Source organism: Pygocentrus nattereri, chromosome 24 (genome assembly GCF_015220715.1).
Source record: "Pygocentrus nattereri isolate fPygNat1 chromosome 24, fPygNat1.pri, whole genome shotgun sequence".
Classification (NCBI taxonomy): Eukaryota; Metazoa; Chordata; class Actinopteri; order Characiformes; family Serrasalmidae; genus Pygocentrus; species Pygocentrus nattereri.
Window position 1 is genome coordinate 12,544,683 of NC_051234.1, and position 20,551 is coordinate 12,565,233.

The window sequence follows — 20,551 nt, forward strand, 5'->3', positions numbered from 1 at the left end:
TGGGCTATTTCAGGTTAGCATATAGTATTGTTAATATTTTGGCTCGGAAAATGTGTGTAGGATATGTATCAGCTCTGGAACATTCCTGCACTGCAGAGTGAGATAGAGTGAGCAAAGCGTCCTGCCGGTGTTTCCCAAAGACACAAACAGCTCAGACACAGAGCTCCTTATACGGGCATCAGCACTGACCACACATTCATTGCAGAGCTCTGCTGACCCCCTACAGTCCCATTATTACATAACAACACTGATCATTCAGTAACTATAGGGATTTCAATGCAAACAGGCTGAGCTGTTCTTAGACTATAGAAGTGTATGATAAAGCTTCAGGCCTGCTGGCCGATCCAGACCAGTTAAGGGGTCACCCCTTGTTGATTTTCTAAGTGTGAATAAGTAAACAGATCCTTCTGCACATTTTAATACACACTTACTGTTTATTTACTGAGTCTAACACACTGGAGACAATAAAACAGAACAAACATCATGGCATATTTTATTTATTGTATATTATTCTTTCCAATATATTAAATTCAGTAAATGAACAGTGATTGTAGACGTAGATTGTAAATTTGTAGACGAGCGTCTCTGTAGAGGATGTCTTTACTTATTCACGCTCATGGAATTGGACTCGGGGTGCACAAACTGTGGTACACGTTTGTACATACAGGCCTTTGCAGTAAGAGAGGTTAAACAGTGCCATGTGAGGCAGTGAGGTGGTGAGGCTGTGAGGCAGTGAGGGGGATATCAGCTCCTCACTGTTCAAATCACTGCTCTGTTTTATAAAGTGAGTTACTGAAAGTGAAATTTACTCTGATGTTTGATCGTCACAGAGACCAATAACTGTGGGTGATCGGCGTCACTGAAACACACACACACACACACACACACACACACACACACACACACACACACACACACACACACAGAGACAGAGCGCCCACACACTCTCAGCCACATACACCCTGCCTACACACTCGTATTACTGTCACAAACACACACACATACACTCTGAATGAGGAACACAACAATAAACACACACACAGTTATGTTGTTCTGTCTCTGTTCCACTGAAACAATAAAGGAAACACAGCACACACACACACACACACACACACACAGACAGAGCGCCCACACACTCTCAGCCACATACACCCTGCCTACACACTCGTATTACTGTCACAAACACACACACATACACTCTGAATGAGGAACACAACAATAAACTTTTGCTCAAATATTTAAACATTTTAAACCTTTTAAACATAAAATTTTTAAACAATTCAAAAATTTTACAATTTTAACAAAGTTTTAAAAATAATTTTATGTTGAAATATTGACTGTACATAAAAAATGTATGTGTGTGTGTGTGTGTGTGATGCATTACCCACACTCTGTAAACTGTAGTTCTTATGATAAATGAATATCATATTAAGTGCAATTGAGTTATGTCATTTTAAATTTTAAGATGCACAATATAAAAATATACAGCATCATTTTAAAATTGAAAAAGAGTGGTTATCAGTTCAAGCCTAATAAATTTAATAAAGAACAAAGTTTCTATTAAAATTCCAGGTAATTAAAATATATTTTAAAAATTAATATTGACCCGTGTGTATAAAATTAGCAGTGTAATTATCCATAATATGTGAATAATATTTTTTGAAAGTCAGTAATTATTGTAATTGAGTCATTTAGCTGTCAGAAACATTACAATGTATAAATATAAAAACTGAAAACATCAGCTCATCCTTATGAAACTGATATTTTAAAATAAATTTAAAAAACAGTTATTGAAAAAAGTTTAAAAATAAAAAACTTTAAAAATAAAGTCAAATTACAACAAAAGCAGCATTTCACATCAATACAAATCATACAAAAACCTCAGATAATCTTCTGATGATGGTAGTTATTATTATTAGCAGTTGTTGTTATGATTGATTATAGTACTATTGAGTGTGATTCACACTGATAAGTGTTTAGTATGTAATGTGTAGTGTGTAGTGTTTAGTGTGTAGTGTTTAGTGTGTAGTGTGTGGTATGTGGTGTTTAGTGTGTAGTGTTTTGTTTTTAGTGTTTAGTGTGTAGTATTTTGTATGTGGTGTGTAGTGTTTTGTGTGTAGTGCTTTGTGTGTAGTGTAGTGTTTAGTGTGTAGTGTTTTGTATGTAGTGTGTAGCGTTTAGTGTGTAGTGCATAGTGTTTAGTGTGTAGTGTTTTGTGTGTAGTGTTGTGTGTAGTGTTTGGTGTGTAGTGTTTTGTATGTAGTGTGTAGTGTTTTGTATGTAGTGTTTAGCGTGTATTTTTCAGTGTTTAGTGTGTATTGTGTAGTGTTCGGTGTGTAGTGTTTAGTGTGTAGAGTGTAGTGTTTAGTGTGTAGTGTGTAATGTTTAGTGTGTAGTGTTTAGTGTGCGGTGTTAGTGTTTAGTGTGTAGTGTTCAGTGTGTAGTGTTTAGTATGTAGAGTTTAGTGTTTAGTGTGTGTAATGTTTAATGTGTAGTGTTTAATGTTTAGTGTGTGTAGTGTTTAATGTGTAGTGTTTAATGTTTAGTGTGTGTAGTGTTTAATGTGTAGTGTAGTGTGTGTAATGTTTAGTGTGTAGTGTGTGTAGTGTTTAGTGTGTAGTGTGTGTAGTGTTTAGTGTGTAGTGTGTGTAGTGTGTAATCTGTAGTTTTTTGTGTTTAGTGTGTACTGTGTAGTGTGTGTAGTGTTTAATGTGTAGTGTTTAGTGTTCAGTGTGTAATGTGTAGTGTTCAGTGTGTAGTGTGTGTAGTGTTTAATGTGTAGTGTTCAGTGTGTAGTGTGTGTAGTGTTTAGTGTGTAGTGTTCAGTGTGTAGTGTGTGTAGTGTTCAGTGTGTAGTGTGTGTAGTGTTTAATGTGTAGTGTTCAGTGTGTAGTGTGTGTAGTGTTTAGTGTGTAGTTTTCAGTGTGTAGTGTGTGTAGTGTTCAGTGTGTAGTGTGTGCAGTGTTTAGTGTGTAGTGTGTGTAGTGTTTAATCTGTAGTTTTTAGTGTGTAGTGTGTAGTGTGTAATGATTAGTGTGCATAGTGTTTAGTGTGTAGTGTTCAGTGTGTAGTGTGTGTAGTGCTTAATGTGTAAGTAAGTAAGTGACCCTTATTAGTCCCACAACGGGGAAATTTCACCTCCGCATTTAACCCATCTGTGAAGTGAAACACCACATACACTAGTGAGCAAACACACACACTAGGGGGCAGTGAGCACACTTGCCCGGAGTGGTGGGCAGCCCAATTCACGGTGCCCGGGGAGCAGTTGGGGGTTAGGTGTCTTGCTCAAGGACACCTCAGTCATGGACTGTCGGTGCTGGGGATCGAACCGGCGACCTTCCGGTCACGAGGCTGGATCCCTAACCTCCAGCCCACAACTGTAATGTTCAGTGTGTAGTGTGTGCAGTGTGTAGTGTGTGTAGTGTTTAATCTGTAGTTTTTAGTGTGTAGTGTTTAGTGTGTGTAGTGTAGTGTGTAGTATGTGTGTGTGTGTAGTGTAGTGTGTAGTATGTGTAGTGTTTAATGTGTAGTGTTCAGTGTGTAGTGTTTAGTGTGTGTAGTGTAGTGTGTAGTATGTGTAGTGTTTAATGTGTAGTGTTCAGTGTGTAGTGTTTAGTGTGTGTAGTTTTTAGTGTGTAGTGTGTGTAGTGTGTGTAGTGTTCAGTGTGTAGTGTGTAGTGTGTGCAGTGTTTAATGTGTAGTGTTCAGTGTGTAGTGTTTAGTGTGTGTAGTGTGTAGTGTGTGTAGTGTTTAATGTGTAGTGTTCAGTGTGTAGTGTTTACTGTGTGTAGTATAGTGTGTAGTATGTGTAGTGTTTAATGTGTAGTGTTCAGTGTGTAGTGTTTAGTGTGTGTAGTGCAGTGTGTAGTATGTGTAGTGTTTAATGTGTAGTGTTCAGTGTGTAGTGTGTAGAGTGTGTAGTGTTTAATGTGTAGTGTTCAGTGTGTAGTGTGTAGTGTGTGTAGTGTTTAATGTGTAGTGTTCAGTGTGTAGTGTTTAGTGTGTGTAGTGTGTGTAGTATGTGTAGTGTTTAATGTGTAGTGTTCAGTGTGTAGTGTTTAGTGTGTGTAGTGTGTGTAGTATGTGTAGAGTTTAATGTGTAGTGTTCAGTGTGTAGTGTGTAGTGTATGTAGTGTTTAATGTGTAGTGTTCAGTGTGTAGTGTTTAGTGTGTGTAGTGTGTGTAGTATGTGTAGTGTTTAATGTGTAGTGTTCAGTGTGTAGTGTTTAGTGTGTGTAGTGTTTAATGTGTAGTGTTCAGTGTGTAGTGTTTAATGTGTAGTGTTCAGTGTGTAGTGTTTAGTGTGTGTAGTGTTTAATGTGTAGTGTTCAGTGTGTAGTGTTTAATGTGTAGTGTTCAGTGTGTAGTGTTTAGTGTGTGTAGTGTTTAATGTGTAGTGTTCAGTGTGTAGTGTTTAATGTGTAGTGTTCAGTGTGTAGTGTTTAGTTTGTGTAGTGTTCAGTGTGTAGTGTGTGTAGTGTTCAGTGTGTAGTGTTTAATGTGTAGTGTTTAGTGTGTGTAGTGTTTAATGTGTAGTGTTCAGTGTGTAGTGTTTAGTGTGTGTAGTGTGTGTAGTATGTGTAGTATGTGTAGTGTTTAATGTGTAGTGTTCAGTGTGTAGTGTTTAATGTGTAGTGTTCAGTGTGTAGTGTTTAGTTTGTGTAGTGTTCAGTGTGTAGTGTGTGTAGTGTTCAGTGTGTAGTGTTTAATGTGTAGTGTTCAGTGTGTAGTGTTTAGTGTGTGTAGTGTTCAGTGTGTAGTGTGTAGAGTGTGTAGTGTTATAATGTATATGTAAATGTAAATAAATGTGCTTTTGTAAATGAGCGTGGGCGTGTCCGCGCTGTGCGGGTGAGCTCTTGGCCGTGTGCTCCTGTGTTTTCAGCACAGCGTTAATGAGACGCGGTCATTAATGCGGTCAGCGGGCGGCGCAGCTTTGGCTCCACAGAACCTGGACGGAGTCTCCGCTTCACCGGCTTTGCTGATTATCTGCTCTGACAACAATATGGTGACGCTTCCCTTCATCCACACGGCCAAGGTCACACACACACACAGACTCCTACTGCTACACACAGCTAACAGCGTCTGTAAACAAACAAACAAATAAACACTGGACATTTGTGTGCTGTTAATGACTGTGTGCAGCTATGGTACATTTGAATAAATGCATAAAATACATCTTAGTAAGTTCATTTTTTTGTAATATTAAGTGGTTTAATTCTATTTTTGAAATTCTATGTGGATGTTTTGTAAATAAGAGCACACATTTATAAATACATGCACTGCATTCTTTGTAAATATGTGTTCTTCATGTATAAACATTTATAAATAAAAAGGTGAGTTTTCTGTAAATTAATGTAGCTGTTTCTGAAAAAGATGCAACATAAAAGGTGCAAGTTGTCTGTTTGGTAACTATTTAGTATTAAATAGTAAAAGGTAATAATTTTTTTTAAAAATTGTAACTGCCTGTTTTGATGTTATGCTCCTGACTATTAAATGAACACAAAAAACAAAAGTAACAGTTGAGTTCAGTTGAAAGGTGTGTGTGAGTAAGTGTGTGGTGTGTGCGGTCTGAAGCACAGTGTGGGTGTGTGTGAGTGTGAGCGTGTGTGAGCGTGAAACGCTGCAGGTTTTCCACTCCTCAGAAAGACTCACAGACAGAGAATATGAGAATAAAGCTGAGTGTAAAGCTTGAGTCTCCTGCAGGAGCTGAGCTCCTTCACTCCTTCACTGCTTCACTCCCACTGTTCTGTTCACACATCTGCAACTAAACGCTGTAGACGAGCAATGGGTGTCCAAACAGAATAACCAGGACTTCAGCAGGGTGACCAGGACTTCAGCAGAGCGACCAGAGCTCAGTAGAGTGACTAGAGCTACAGTGGAGTGACCACAACTTCAGCAGAGCAACTAATACTTCGGATTAGTGTGGCCAAGATTTCATGGGGTGACCAGGACTTCAGCAGGACAGCAGTGGAGTGACGATGACTTCAGCAGAATGACCATGTCCGTGGGATGACGTGACCTTTTCGCCTTAAAAATGTATTTGTTTTAGGTTCAGTGATAAGATTAAAACTGAAACTGTTTATTAAATCTCTAATCTGTTGCACGACTGAAACTCGAAACATAATTAATGTCGAGCAGAAGTAAAATTATCATTTGAAAATCTGTTTATGACCATGATTCAGCTGTTCATTTGTGTGATTTAGCTGTTCATTAAAATGATTTAGCTGTTACTTAGTGTGTTATGCCTGTTTGCGTGTGATGTAGCTCTTAATCTGTATGATTTAGCTGTTTATTAGTGTGATTTAGCTGTTCATTAAACCGATTTAGCTGTTTATCTGTTTGAGTGTTATGTAGCTGTTCATTAGTGTGTTATATCTGTTTGAGTGTGATTTAGCTGTTCATTAGTGTAGTATATTTTTTGACTGTGATATAGCTGTCCATTAGTGTGATTTAGCTGTTCATTAGTGTGTTATATATGTTTAACTGTGATTTAGCTGTTCATTAGTGTGTTATATCTGTTATATCTAAATCTGTATGATTTAGCTGTTTATTAGTGTGATTTAGCTGTTCATTCAACTGATTTAGCTGTTTATCTTTTTGAGTGTTATGTAGCTGTTCATTAGTGTGTTATATCTGTTTGAGTGTGATTTAGCTGTTCATTAGTGTATTATATTTTTTTGACTGTGATTTAGCTGTCCATTAGTGTGATTTAGCTGTTCATTAGTGTGCTATATCTGTTTAACTGTGATTTAGCTGTTCATTAGTGTATTATATTTTTTGACTGTGATTTAGCTGTCCATTAGTGTGATTTAGCTGTTCATTAGTGTATTATATTTTTTTGACTGTGATTTAGCTGTCCATTAGTGTGATTTAGCTGTTCATTAGTGTGCTATATCTGTTTAACTGTGATTTAGCTGTTCATTAGTGTATTATATTTTTTGACTGTGATTTAGCTGTCCATTAGTGTGATTTAGCTGTTCATTAGTGAGCTATATCTGTTTAACTGTGATTTAGCTGTTCATTAGTGTGTTATATCTGTTTGAGTATGATTTAGCTGTTCATGTGTTAAATCTTTTTGACTGTGATTTAGCTGTTCATTAGCTGTTCATTACTGTGTTATATCTGTTTGAGAGTGATTTAGCTGTTCATTAATGTGTTATATCTGTTTGACTGTGATTTAGCTGTCCATTAGTGTGGTTTAGCTCTTCATTAAAGTGATTTAGCTGTTCATCAGTGTGTTGTATCTGTTTGAGCGTGATATAGTTCATTAGTGCTATATCTGTTTGACTGTGATTTAGCTGCTTATTAATGTGTTATTACTGTTCAGTACTGCTGTATCTGTTCAGTAGTGTGTTATATCAGTTTATGAGTGTGAGTTAATTGTTTATAAGTACATTATAATTGTTCAGTGCTGAAGTATCCATTCAGTAGTGTGTTATATCAGTTTATGAGTGTGAGTTATCTGTTTATAAGTGTGTTATAACCGTTCAGTGCTGATTTATCTGTTCAGAATACTCTTTGATCTGGTGTATTTGGATTGTGCTCCTGACACTGTATCAGTATGATGCAGTGAGTGGGCGTGGTTTGTGCTATGTGGCCCCGCCCCTCTCTCTATGGGCTGTAAGGCTGCTCTCTCACTCAGAGCTCTGAGCTGAGGATGGACTCACACAGCAGATCAGGGCTGATGAAGAGCTCTCAGGTAAGACTCACCTGTTCACACCTGCACTGACACAGACTCACTCAGCAACACTGGGGAACCGGAACACCGCGGAACCGGAACACTGAAGAACCGGAACGCTGAGGAACAGGTACTCTGCTGCCTGTGATGTGCTGCATGTGTACGCGTGAGTTCTGCACTCTTAAAAATGTAAAGGTTCTAGAAAGGGTTCTCTGAAGCAATGCTGTAAACTGTTAGTGGAAGCGGGTTCTAAATAGTACTACAAAAAGGTTCTGTGAGTTGTAGCAATAGTGGAACCCTTTTTTGTGCTATTAAGAACTATTTTACCTTTTTATTAACGATTATAAATGGTTCTTTGAAGAACTGTGTTCTACATCATTTGACTATGCAAAGAACCTTTACGAAAGAACGCTTTGAGAACTTTTTTTTAAGCTGTATAACAACCACGTTTGGTTCCTTAAAGAATACTATAGCGGCGCTTCTTTAAAGACCCTTATGCTGTAAATTAATGTGAAGAACCTGTTTTAAAGTCTAAAGAACCCCTAATTTAACGGTTGTATATAAATTAAAGGTTCGTCCTGGAACTATAGAACTAAGAACCAGTGAGGAACCTTAATTATTAAGAACCTTATTAAAGTTTTAAAAAGTATTCTTAAGCGTGTGAAATGCTGGCGGACAAATTTGCGTATAAGGTTATTGACGGAGTTGATCAATAATCTATGTATTGAAGTAACGGCTAAGTAAACAAATAAATCAATGCGTCAGTGATGCTGATCATATTATATGATATTCGGACCTGCGGAGGAGCGTCGCGCGCAACGCTCTCCGAATCATTATGAATATTAATACTGTAATTAGAGATTAAATATGAATATGCAGAAACGCGGTATTAATGATGGGAATATGAGATCAGAAAGCGCGCGCGATGTGATTAATTATTCACTAACTCAGCTGTGTTCTTATTGTTTATTAAAGGTGTGATTAAATTGTGACTCTGAAAAGTTTAGATTAAACTTGTCATTTTAAATAAAAGGACATTTCTGAAGTTATTTAAAATGAAATTTTAATTTCTGTTGAATTATTTTTTATTTAGTTCTTTACAAAGTTCAGAATTTACACTTATTCCTCTTTCACTCTTCATAAAGATCCACTGTAATTAACGCGCGCGCTTCATGCATAACTCCGCATGTGTTTCCGCTCTTTATTGATCATTTTTATCGACGTATTGATAAAGAATGAGTGTGTTACTGATTTATGATAATGTATGATAAGTGTGTGTGTGTGTGTGTGTGTGTGTGTGTTTATTCGGTAAATTAGTGATGGTTCCTGAGGCCGCGCGCGCTGCTGGTCGTCTCTAAACTCCGATCTCCTCTGCGTTATTGACGCGATTCGGCGCTGTTGATGAATATTGATCATTAATGTGTGACGTAAGAGCGGAGCTGAATCAGTGTGATTGATCTGTGAGTGTGATGTGAGACTGTCCCGCGCGCTGAAACTCCTCTGTGCGCGAGCTGCTCTTTACACGTTTTCCTCATTAAATCCCTTAAATCTCTGTGTTTAATCAGCTCGGGCTCCGCGCGCGCCGCTCCGCTCCGCTTTACACAGTGTGTGTGTGTGTGTGTGTATGTGTGTGGCAGCACTCGCGCCGTACCAGCTCCAAATTTCTCTTCTATTTTCACTTTGTATGTTTTTATGAAATTTACAGAATTTAAAATATTCAAACAGTATTATGATTATAATAATAATAATTATTATTATGATCGTTGTTGTTGTTTGGTCGATATTATGTTCTTTTTTTAACAGGTAAGAAAATTAATTTGTGTTTATTTAATTGTATTTAATGAAGTGAAAAATATTGCTATTTTAAAACAAAGGAAATACAAGTATTACATTTATTTACAGTCATACAAAACATTATTATTATTTTTATTGATGTTTTCTAGTTATTTATTTATTCGTTATATTAATTTAGTAATTTTTTAGATTTTATAATAATAATAATAATAATGCGGACAGTGAGGCTACAACAATAACCAAAATGCGAATAATTCTAATAGTAACACTGAATACATTCAATAATAAAACTGATCATTCATAAATTTTCTGTTTATACAGTTACAGTTACATCAACACTGAACCAGCTTCACTCAGATTTCAACTGACAGTCACCCAAAAACCACGCCCTCTTTATCAAACAAATATATAAAAGCCCCGCCTCTTGTTTCTAAAGGACTGTAATAGTCTATAAAGCCCCGCTCACGTTTCTAAACCGACTGTAATAGTCTATGAAGCCCCGCCCCTGATAATATTCATGAAGCCCCGCCTCCTGCTGTCAGTGCTCTGTGCTCTGCAGGCTGATCAGTTTAATTCAGCTTTAATGCTCCAGTTTTCGATATTGATTATTAATTGATCTTTTTTCCTCTTCAGTGATGCTGTGAGGTGTTTGGCTGCTGAGCGTGTGTCACAACCCCAGTGGTCCTGATTTGAGTCCAGCAGACCGGAAGTGCCCCTCTAAGTGAGTCAGTGTTTGTCCCCATGATGGCCGGTGAGGCTGACAGCGCCGCCCTGCTGGCTGCTCAGAGGAAGTCGTCTCCACTCAGGTGCGAGGGTGAGCTGGGCGGCGGCGCCCCCTACAGCGCAGACGGACTCAGTGCCGGACACTTCCTACCCGCTCCCTGCGCCCCCCCACCCGACGGCCTGCGCTCCTTCCTGCCCTACAGCGGGGCCAGCGGGGTGGTCAGCGGGGGAGCAGAGGGGTCAGAGGGTTCGCATTACGTGGCGGCCTCCGTCCACTACAGCCCCGCCCTGCCCGCGCTGTCCGGCCCCGCCCCCGCCTTCCCCCCCTCCGTCCGGCTCCAGCTTAGCGGCATGTACCAGCAGTATGAGGGGCCAGGGACCCCCAGGGGCCGCGCGCAGGTCTACCTCTGTAACAGAGCACTGTGGCTGAAGTTTCACAGACACCAGACCGAGATGATCATCACCAAACAGGGCAGGTAATGTTACTATTATTATTATTATTATTATTATTATAAATACAACAATAACAAAAAGGTCTGAGATCACATTAATAATTTTTCCATTTAAACTTGGAAATGAACAATAAAGTTTTGAAATTATGAACAAATTAAAGAGCTCATTTAATTGAAAACGTCCTCTATCTTTTACTGTATATGCTTAAAAAGGTGGTTCTTCTTTTGTAAATAATATATGTAGAGCCATGAACACTGCATTTTCATGATTAGAGGGCCATGAATGGGTTTCCTAGACTGATGGTGAATGTGCTGTAGATGGTTCTTGACTTTGGTTCTATATAGCAACAAAAAGGGTTCCTCTAATGTTACAATAAAAAGCTTGTTACAATAGAAGAACCATTTTTGGTGCTATATAGAGCACATTGTCCATCTGCTATTATTAAAAATCTGACATCAGTTGTTCTACAGTAAAATCAGCCTGTTCACTTCGCTGTTTATATAATAACATAAAAATACTTATTACTGTTATAATGTTAATATATTACTCTTACAGATTTATTAGCTCATTCAGTCTTCAGAGGCTTAGCCCCGCCCACTCACTTTTTGTGCTCATTTACATGCATCAGTTTTACAGGTGGAGGAACAGAATCAGCCTGTTTAGATGCGAGAGGCTGGAAATGATGATGTATGGCTGTTTTAGGTAAATAAACGTTTGAGATATTATTAGTGGAGCTCAAAGAGAAAAACTAGAGGCAAAATTAAGTGCGTGAAGATTCTGGACCGGTTCTGGTTCTGTCGTTTACACGGAAAGCCGCGGTTAGTTTTGGTTCCTTTTAGAAAATGTGATCTCAAACGAAATATTAAATTAGAGAAGAACAGAAGCGACGACTACCGCTGATCACAATCATGCACAACAGTGTAAACACCGCCCCTTCCCCATACACACACACTACAGACACATTAACACACTCTCACTGCTTATTACTGTATTTAGCAGAAGCTCTTATCCAGAGTGACTTACAAAAAGACCCACGCGCACACGCACACACACACACACACACACACACACACACACACACACACACACACACACATACACACACACACACACACACACACACACACTATATATGTATATATATATATATATATATTATTGAGTTTGCAGCTGCTGAAAAAGTTCCAGCTGTAAGTAATTTTAATCGGATATCAGAAACGAGCTCCAGGAGAAATGAACGGAGATTTGAGTGATTCCGCAGGCGACCAGCAGAGGGCGCAGCTTCCCCACAGCCAGATTCCTTCAGTCTGCTATCAGTCTCACTCCTCATTGGATTAGATATATGATTAGTGGTAGATAACTGGTAGGTTGATTAAAAGATTGGAAGATTAATCAATATACTTTGATAGATTGATTGATATAATAGATTCATAGATTAGTGGAGTGATCAATACTCTCATAGACAACTGATGTATCAGTAGCTTGATTGTTTGATCGGTAGATTGACTGTTTGGTTGGTAGATTGACCATTTAGTTGGTAGATTGACTGTTTGGTCAGTAGATTAATTTTTTGTTCAGTAGATTGATTGTTTGATTGGTAGATTGACTGTTTGGTTGGTAGATTAACCATTTAGTTGGTAGATTGACTGTTTGGTCGGTAGATTAATTGTTTGTTCAGTAGATTGACTATTTGGTTGGTAGATTGACTAATTGTTCGGTACATTGACTGTTTGTTTGGTAGGTTGACTGTTTTGTCAGTAGATGACTGTTTGGTCGGTAGATTGACCATTTGGCCAGTAGATTGACCATTTGGTCGGTAGATTGATTATTTGGGTGGTAGATTGACTGTTTGTTCGGTAGATTGACTATTTGTTCGGTAGATTGGCCATTTGATCGGTAGATTGATTGTTTGGTCAGTAAATTGACCATTTGGTCAGTAGATTGATTGTTTGGTTGGTAGATTTGCTGTTTGGTGGGTAGATTGTTTGTTTGGTCGGTAGATTGGCTGTTTGTTGGATAGATTGACTGTTTGGTCAGTAGATTGACCATTTGGTCGGTAGATTGACTGTTTGGTAGATTGACTGTTTGGTAGATTGAGTGTTTGGTTGGTAGATTGACCATTTGGTCAGTAGGTTGATTGTTTGGTTGGTAGATTGGCTGTTTGGTTGGTAGATTGCCATTTCATGGGTATATTGATTGTTTGGTCAGTATATTGGCTGTTTGGTTGGTAGATTCTTTGTTTGGTCGGTAGATTGACTGTTTGTTTGGTAGATTGGCTGTTTGGTCGGTAGATTGTTTGTTTGGTCAGTAGATTGGCTGTTTGTTCTGTAGATTGACTGTTTGGTTGGTAGATTGTTTGTTTGGTTGGTAGATTGACTGTTTGTTCGGTAGATTGCCTGTTTGGTCCGTAGACTGACCGTTTGGTCGGTAGATTGATTGTTTGATCTGTAGATCGACTGTTAGTTCGGTAGATTGACTGTATTGGTCGGTAGATTGACTGTTAGGTCGGGAGATTGACTGTTAGGTCGGTAGATTGATTGTTTGATCAGTAGATTGATTGTTTGATTGGTAGATTGACTGTTAGTTCAGTAGATTGACTGTTAGGTCGGTAGATTGACTGTTTGGTCAGTAGATTGATTGATTGATCAGCAGATTGATTGTTTGATCAATAGATTGACTGTTAGTTTGGTGGATTGACTGTTTTTTCCAATATTAATATTTTCTGTTCTTTCTGTGTTCTCTGTTTGTGTTCTCTCTGTCTTCTCTCTTTATGTTCTCTGTGTTCTCTATGTTCTCTCTGTGTTCTCTGTGTGTGTTCTCTGTGTTCTCTCTGGGTTCTCTCTGTGTTCTCTGTGTTCTCTATCTGTGTTCTCTCTGGGTTCTCTCTGTATTCTCTGTATGTGTGTTCTCTGTCTGCTGTTTCTGTGTTCTCTGTGTGTGTTCTCTGTGTTCTCTCTGGGTTCTCTCTGTGTTCTCTGTCTGTTCATCTCTGTGTTCTCTTTGTGTTCTCTGTATGTGTGTTCTCTCTTTGTGTTCTCTGTGTGTCCTCTGTTTGTTCTGTGTGTGTTCTTTGTGTTCTCTCTGTGTTCTCTGTGCGTTCTCTATGTATGTTCCCTGTATGTTCTCTGTGTTCTGTGTGCATTCTTTGTATTCTCTATATGTTCTCTGTGTTCTCTCTGTGTTCTCTGTCTGTGTGATCTCCATGTTCTCTGCAGACGGATGTTCCCGTTCCTCAGTTTCAGTATAGCCGGTCTGAATCTGGCATCTCACTATAACGTGTACGTTGAGATTGTTCTGGCAGACCCGAATCACTGGAGGTTCCAGGGAGGAAAGTGGGTGACCTGTGGAAAAGCCGACAACAACATGCAGGGTATTATTAATAATCAATAACCAATAATCAGTTTTACAGTATATGCAGACCTGCATTACTGATAAATCTGTAGAACTTGCAAAACATTTATTTATGAATGATTTTCAAAAAATTCATTTTCTCTTTTTGAGGTTTAGTAACATTATTATGTAGTTTTATCTTAATTAACTAACTACAATTTTAATATTCTTATTAATGATTTACTAATCAAATCAATTATTTGGAGTAGCTTTAGTAGCTTTGGATGTCATTGTTGTTGATGATGATGATGATTATGATGATGGTGCTGTTGTCATAATTATCATTATTATCAGTTTTATTATTCGTACTAGCATTAAATGTTGTTTATTAACATGTTTTAGGGAATAAAGTCTACGTCCATCCAGAGTCTCCAAACACAGGAGCTCACTGGATGAGGCAGGAAATTTCATTCGGCAAATTAAAACTGACCAACAACAAAGGAGCAACGACCAGTAACGGTCAGGTAACAATCACTTCTGACCTGATTCAGTGTCCACTATGAATTATTTAGCATCCTCTATGAATTATTCAGTAACTATTATGAATGATTCAGTAAGCACTATGAATTATTCACTATCTATTATGAATTATTCATGATCTATTATGAATTATTTAGTATCCACTATGAATTATTCAGCGTCCAATGAATTATTCAGTATGTACTATGAATTATTCAATATCCACTATGGATTTTTCAGTATTCACTATGAATGAGTCAGTATCTATTATGAATTATTCAGTATTTACTATGAATCATTCAGTATTCACTGTGAATTATTCAGTATCTATTATGAATTATTCAGTATCTGCTATGAATTATTCAGTAGGCACTATGAATTTTTCAGTATCTACTGTAAAAAATTCAGCATCCACTGATATTAAAATATTGATTAAATTAATTATTGATGAGGTGTTATGAATTATTGATTAAGTATTATGAATGACTGATTAAGTGTTTTTCCTCTGAAGCAGATGATCGTTCTTCAGTCTCTACATAAGTACCAGCCCAGACTGCACATTGTGGAGGTTCTGCCGGATGGAGCCGATGACGTGAGAAGAGAACCTCCCTCTCAGATCTTTGTCTTTCCAGAGAGCCAGTTCATCGCAGTGACCGCGTACCAGAACACTGATGTAAATAAATGCATAAACATCATTAATATCCTCATCATTAATCTGCTCCATTACAGGCATATATGAATATGATAATAATTCAGTCAGTCATATACAGGACTGTGTAAAAGTCAATGCCCCCTTCAAGATGATTTGTCTGATCACCTCACAAACATCTCCTGTAAATGATCAACTTACAGTAAATGGATGATTTGACTGATAATTAAACAAATGAAGGATCTTTGACTTTTGATTACTGCTGTAAATATGCACATAATAATAAACAGATCATTTCCTGTTATTTGTTTTTGTCTGTCTATAGATCACCCAGCTGAAGATTGATCACAACCCTTTTGCAAAAGGTTTTAGAGATAATTATGACTCGTAAGTTTTAAAAGCCATGCTTTCTTTATTATTATTATTATTATTATTATTGTTGTTGTTGTTGTTGTTTGGCTATATTATATTTTAGGGTGTGCTTTAATAAGATGAAGCACTGAGCTCATATCTCTGTCCATCCATCAGAAGCTTATAAACACTTCTCATCATGTTTAGAGGGGAAGTCCACCAATTTTTCGCAATTCTGCTTAACTGAGTTGCTGAGATGTAGACAAAGTGTGGTTTGATGTGAAACGCTCTATTGTACAGTGTGTTTAGCTCCACCCACTCAGCCCACAGCAGTTTAACCCCACCCATTCAGCCCACAGCACCTTAACCCCACCCACTTAGCCTACAGCAGTTTAGCTTCACCCATTCAGCCTACAGCAGTTTAGCCACAACCATTCAACCTACAGCAGTTTAGCCCCACCCATTCAGCCTACAGCAGTTTAGCTCCACCCACTCAGCCTACAGCAGTTTAGCTCCACCCATTCAACCTACAGCAGTTTAGCCACAACCATTCAACCTACAGCAGTTTAGCTCCACTCATTCAGCCTACAGCAGTTTAGCCACAACCATTCAGCCTACAGCCGTTTAGCCCCACCCATTCAGCCTACAGCAGTTTAGCTCCACCCATTCAGCCTACAGCAGTTTAGCTCCACTCATTCAGCCTACAGCAGTTTAGCCACAACCATTCAGCCTACAGCCGTTTAGCCACAACCATTCAGCCTACAGCAGTTTAGCCCCACCCATTCAGCCTACAGCAGTTTAGCCCCACCCATTCAGCCTACAGCAGTTTAGCTCCACCCATTCAGCCTACAGCAGTTTAGCCACAACCATTCAGCCTACAGTTGTGGGCCCTTTAAGCAGTAATTAATTTTAATTAATCTTTAATTAATTTTGATATCCACATTTCAAACTCTGTTTTCCCGACTGTGCAGGATGTACACGGCCCCTGAGGGTGAGCGTCTGACCCCATCCCCCACTGATTCCCCCCGCGCCCACCAGATCGTCCCCACTGGCCGCTACGCCATGCAACCGTTTCTGCAGGAGCACCACCTGGGGAACCCGCCACAGACCCGCTTTTACAGCAGTGAGAGGGCCGTGCCTCAGACCGCCCGCATGGAGGACTGTGGCGCCCCCCACAGGTGGCTGGTGACGCAGCAGGGCGGCTGCAGCAAGCTGGAACTGACCGCTTATGAGGGAGACTACTCCAGTGGCCTGCTGCCCGCCTACACACTAAAGTCCCTGCAGGGGGCGCACTCTCTGGGTTACTACTCCGACTCGGCCTTCACTTCGGTGGCCGCGGGGTGGGGATCGAAGGTCACTTACCAGAAGAAGGTGGCCCCTGGCCTGCCCTGGTCACCCCGGCCAAACCCTAGCGAATTCTCGGACAGTCAGTTGGCCGATAAGGACAGGGTCCAACAGGAGGAGCTATGTCCAGCCCCGGCGTGGGTGGACACTGCGCCGTTCCTAAAGCCACTGGACACGGACACTGGCGTTTATTCGGTGGTCTGTAAACGGAGGCGGCTGTCCAGCCCTGAAAGCTCACCTGCGGTCAAATGCGAAGAGTCCAGGGGCCTGGACGCTTTCAGCAAAGACACAAAGAGCTACTGCGCCTTCTACAGCGCCACCTAGAAGAACACACACATACACACCACACAAACTGTGAGCTGATAAAAACGCGTCCTCACTTTATTTTATACATGACACCCCTATTAAAGCACTCAACCCTCACATCCCTCATTTTTACAAATTAATGTGCTTATTTATTACCAATATGTGTCGTGTGCACGTGAGATGTGCCTGTATTCAGAGTCAGAGTCCCAGAAGCATCACTGGTGCTGTTTTCTTTATTCTGCATTGTGTAAAAATCTGTATTAAAAGCTTCCCATCATGCTTTTGGACAAGTGTTGTTTCTTTTCCTGAATCTTTAAACCATCGTACTCAAGAAGCACATCAGTGAAGTGAATAACAACAGCACCAAACACTAAATACAAAAAAACTGTAACTCCACCAATTTTTGAAATTAAGTGTTTTAGATGTAAAGATTCAGAGAGGTTTGGTGTGAAATGGTTCAGATGTTTTTACAATGGTGGTGATGGGACTACAACAATGGAGATGACTACAACACAAATATAGACATTTTATTTACTATCAAAACCACCAGTGAACCTACATGAGTCTTCTGGGTATATATGAATGTTGATGATGGAAAATAGTGGAAATAATATAACATAATATAAAAGAAATAATACGTTTTCTTTGGGGACTATTTTGCCTCACAGAGCCCTGCATGGATGAAGTTTTAGTTTTCAAAACTATCATAAAACAGTGTCTCAGTCATCAGGCAGTGACTTCATAACCAGTTCATATAGTAACTTTCTGTGAGGGAGCTTTTAGTGGTAGATGTCTGGTTCCTATCACCTCCGCTGTGAACAAGTCTGACTCAGTAAATTCATCTAGACTCTTAAAGATGGTTCTTCAAGGGTTCTTTTGTAAAGAAAAGTAGATGTAGAATCCACATAGAATCATGAACACTCAAAGGCTGTTGCATGGTGAAATGGTTCTTCAGATCGATGGAGTATGTGCTGTAAATGAAGATCATAACGAACTCTTTTGGTGCTTTATAGAACCCTTTTCAAAAAGGTTCTGTAATAACTTTCTGTGAGCAAGCTTTTAGAGGTGGATGTCTGGTTCCTATCACCACCACTGTGAACAGTTCTGACTTGGTAAGCTTATCTAGAACAGAGCGTTTCACACCAAACCGCTCTGAACCGCTCTGTATACATCGTAACCACTTAATTATGGAGAATTTTGAAGATATAGGTGGAGTTCCCTTTAAAATGCCTATAATTTATAGGTAAATCGTAAGTAAACCGTATTATGTCTATTAATAGAAGAACTTACAGAAATGGAGTGTAAATAAATTATTCAGATCTTCAGAAAAGTAAACATATGTCTGTATTCATTGTTTGTCTTAACAGCTCTGGTCCTGTAGGGGGCGCTGAGAGATTTCTAATGGTTCAAGAGCTCAGTTTAGGCTGTGTGCCGTAGCAGCAGCCTAATGTGGCCACCAGGTGGAGCCAAGTCACGCTGTAGAGTTCATGACTACAGCCAACTGTGAGCACAGCACCTGGGGCCGTTTCACAGAGCAGGATTTCTCAGTTAGCCAGATAACTTAAGTTCGTAAAGCAAGAATGTCCCTCAGCTCTATTCATATCTGACAGGTTTGACTTTAGGCTTAAGTTACCTGGCTAAACTGAGAAATCCTGCTGTGGGAAACATGCCCAGGCCTCCTTTCAGCCAAATCTTCTTAAAATCGCACAGAGTCTGTTTCTCAGTACCGCAAATGTGCAAGAGAGGAGCATAAAAGATTTTGTAGCTCATAAACACAAAGTTTAACAACCCCACTTATCTAGATCATATAGTCCATATACAGTTTAACGTAATCTTTTTTAAGTGAAAGAGTTTAATGTAGTGAGTAATAATGTTAAAGTGCTCTGTTCGCTCTGCAGTTCAGACAGACTGTATATGGGAACTAAACTGTTCCTTTTGATTTTTGTGATGTCACATATACCAACACATTTGCATATATCCACCCATTCAGTCTACAGCTGTTTAGCCCCACCCATTTTACATTACATTTACAGCATTTGGCTGACGCTCTTATCCAGAGCAACTTACAATTTGATCATTTTTACACAGGAAGGCAAATGTGGTGTTAGGAGTCTTGCCCAAGGACTCTTATTGGTATGTAGGGTGTTTACCCAGGTGGGGATTTAACCCCAGTCTACAGCGTAGAAGGCAGAGGTGTTAACCACTACACTATCCAACCACTCACCCAGCCGTTCAGCCTACAGCTGTTTAGCCTCACCCATTCGGCTCACAACAGTTTAAACCCGCTATTCAGTCTACAGCAGTTTAGCCCCAACCATTCAGCCTACAGCCTAGACTGCTTTTTGAGGAGGCACAATATAGAGCAACCAATCAGAACAGAAATACAGAGCAGCCAATCAGAACGGAGCTCATTTACATATATCAGTGGTAAATGTACAGTAACATAATAAGCCTGTTTAACTTTGAGGATTAAAGAGGGACTGTAAATGTTAATATAGAAATGAATTTGGAATGTTTTTGTTGTGTAAAACATCTAGAATTTGGGAACTTTAACATTTTTGATCATTTGATAACTGTAACAGACATCTGGCTGCTGTGACAGGAGGCCTGTGTTTTACTGTCTGAAATGTATGTGGTATTAAATCTGCTGCTTTAGTGAGTCCTACACTCTCAGAAATAAAGGTATTAAACTGTCTCGGGGTCAGTTCCCCTCTTATCACTGGGGTGGTTCCCTCAAGGGTCCATCTCAGTACCTTTAGTCAGGGAACATAACTGTACCATAATCTACTGAAATGATATTTTCTAAGCTGTACTGACTTCACACACCCCGTTTCATCTCCAGGACTTTTATTTTACTGTGCTGCTTTAAAACATTTGGTTATGAAAAGGTTCAAATATGAACATTTCACTGGGAAAAACTTAAGGTTCACAATCAGACCTTAAAACCACTTTTGTACCTTTGAGGGAACATTTACACTGTTTGTACCTTGATGGATGAACATGAAATGTTCCTGCACAGAACCTTTATTTGTAACCATGTATGTTAAACATTGATTCATACTAGATTTAAAGGTGAGCACAGATTGGATTCCGCATAGTCAGCGTTAAAGGAGACTTCTCCCTATTCCTCATAATAATGTCCAGTAGCTGTGCGTGTAACCTGAGAGTAAACCGGATTATGCCACCTGTGGTGCAGAAGAAAGGGGTTAAACCCAGCCTGGGCCTAATGTTCCCAACACACACTGCACTCCCACCAGCACCTCACACAGTGCCCACACACAGCACACTGCAGTTCACTCTAATAAAGAAATACGCGAGCAGACTTGAAGGGCAGTTCCACCCTTTTTTCAAATTTCCCCCATAGCTTAGTATTTGAGATGTAAACAGAGACTTCAGAGCGATTT

At 39.3% G+C, this 20,551-nt stretch overlaps 1 protein-coding gene across 4 annotated transcripts; it reads left to right on the forward strand.

The window, feature by feature from the left end:
- Positions 1-5,671: 5,671 nt before the first annotated feature.
- On the forward strand, positions 5,672-17,434 carry eomesb (eomesodermin homolog b). Of its 4 annotated transcripts, none has more exons than XM_017703940.2 (7): positions 5,672-7,844; positions 10,106-10,671; positions 13,864-14,018; positions 14,381-14,502; positions 15,009-15,170; positions 15,472-15,533; positions 16,469-17,434. In XM_017703940.2, the coding sequence occupies exons 2-7, from the start codon at positions 10,214-10,216 to the stop codon at positions 17,163-17,165; spliced, it is 1,656 nt and encodes a 551-aa protein (XP_017559429.1). In that variant the 5' UTR covers positions 5,672-7,844; positions 10,106-10,213; the 3' UTR covers positions 17,166-17,434. The 4 variants fall into 4 exon arrangements, with proteins under 4 accessions (XP_017559429.1, XP_017559427.1, XP_017559431.1 ...); XM_017703938.2 differs by having other exon boundaries at positions 5,672-7,808; XM_017703942.2 differs by having other exon boundaries at positions 5,672-7,699.
- Positions 17,435-20,551: the final 3,117 nt, after the last annotated feature.

Coding starts and splice junctions, on each gene's coding strand:
- eomesb (XM_017703940.2), top strand. CDS start 10,214: ATGATGGCCGGTGAGGCTGACAGCGCCGCCCTGCTGGCTGCTCAGAGG. Junction 10,672..13,863: donor ATCATCACCAAACAGGGCAG/GTAATGTTACTA, acceptor TGTTCTCTGCAG/ACGGATGTTCCCGTTCCTCA. Junction 15,534..16,468: donor TTTAGAGATAATTATGACTC/GTAAGTTTTAAA, acceptor CCGACTGTGCAG/GATGTACACGGCCCCTGAGG.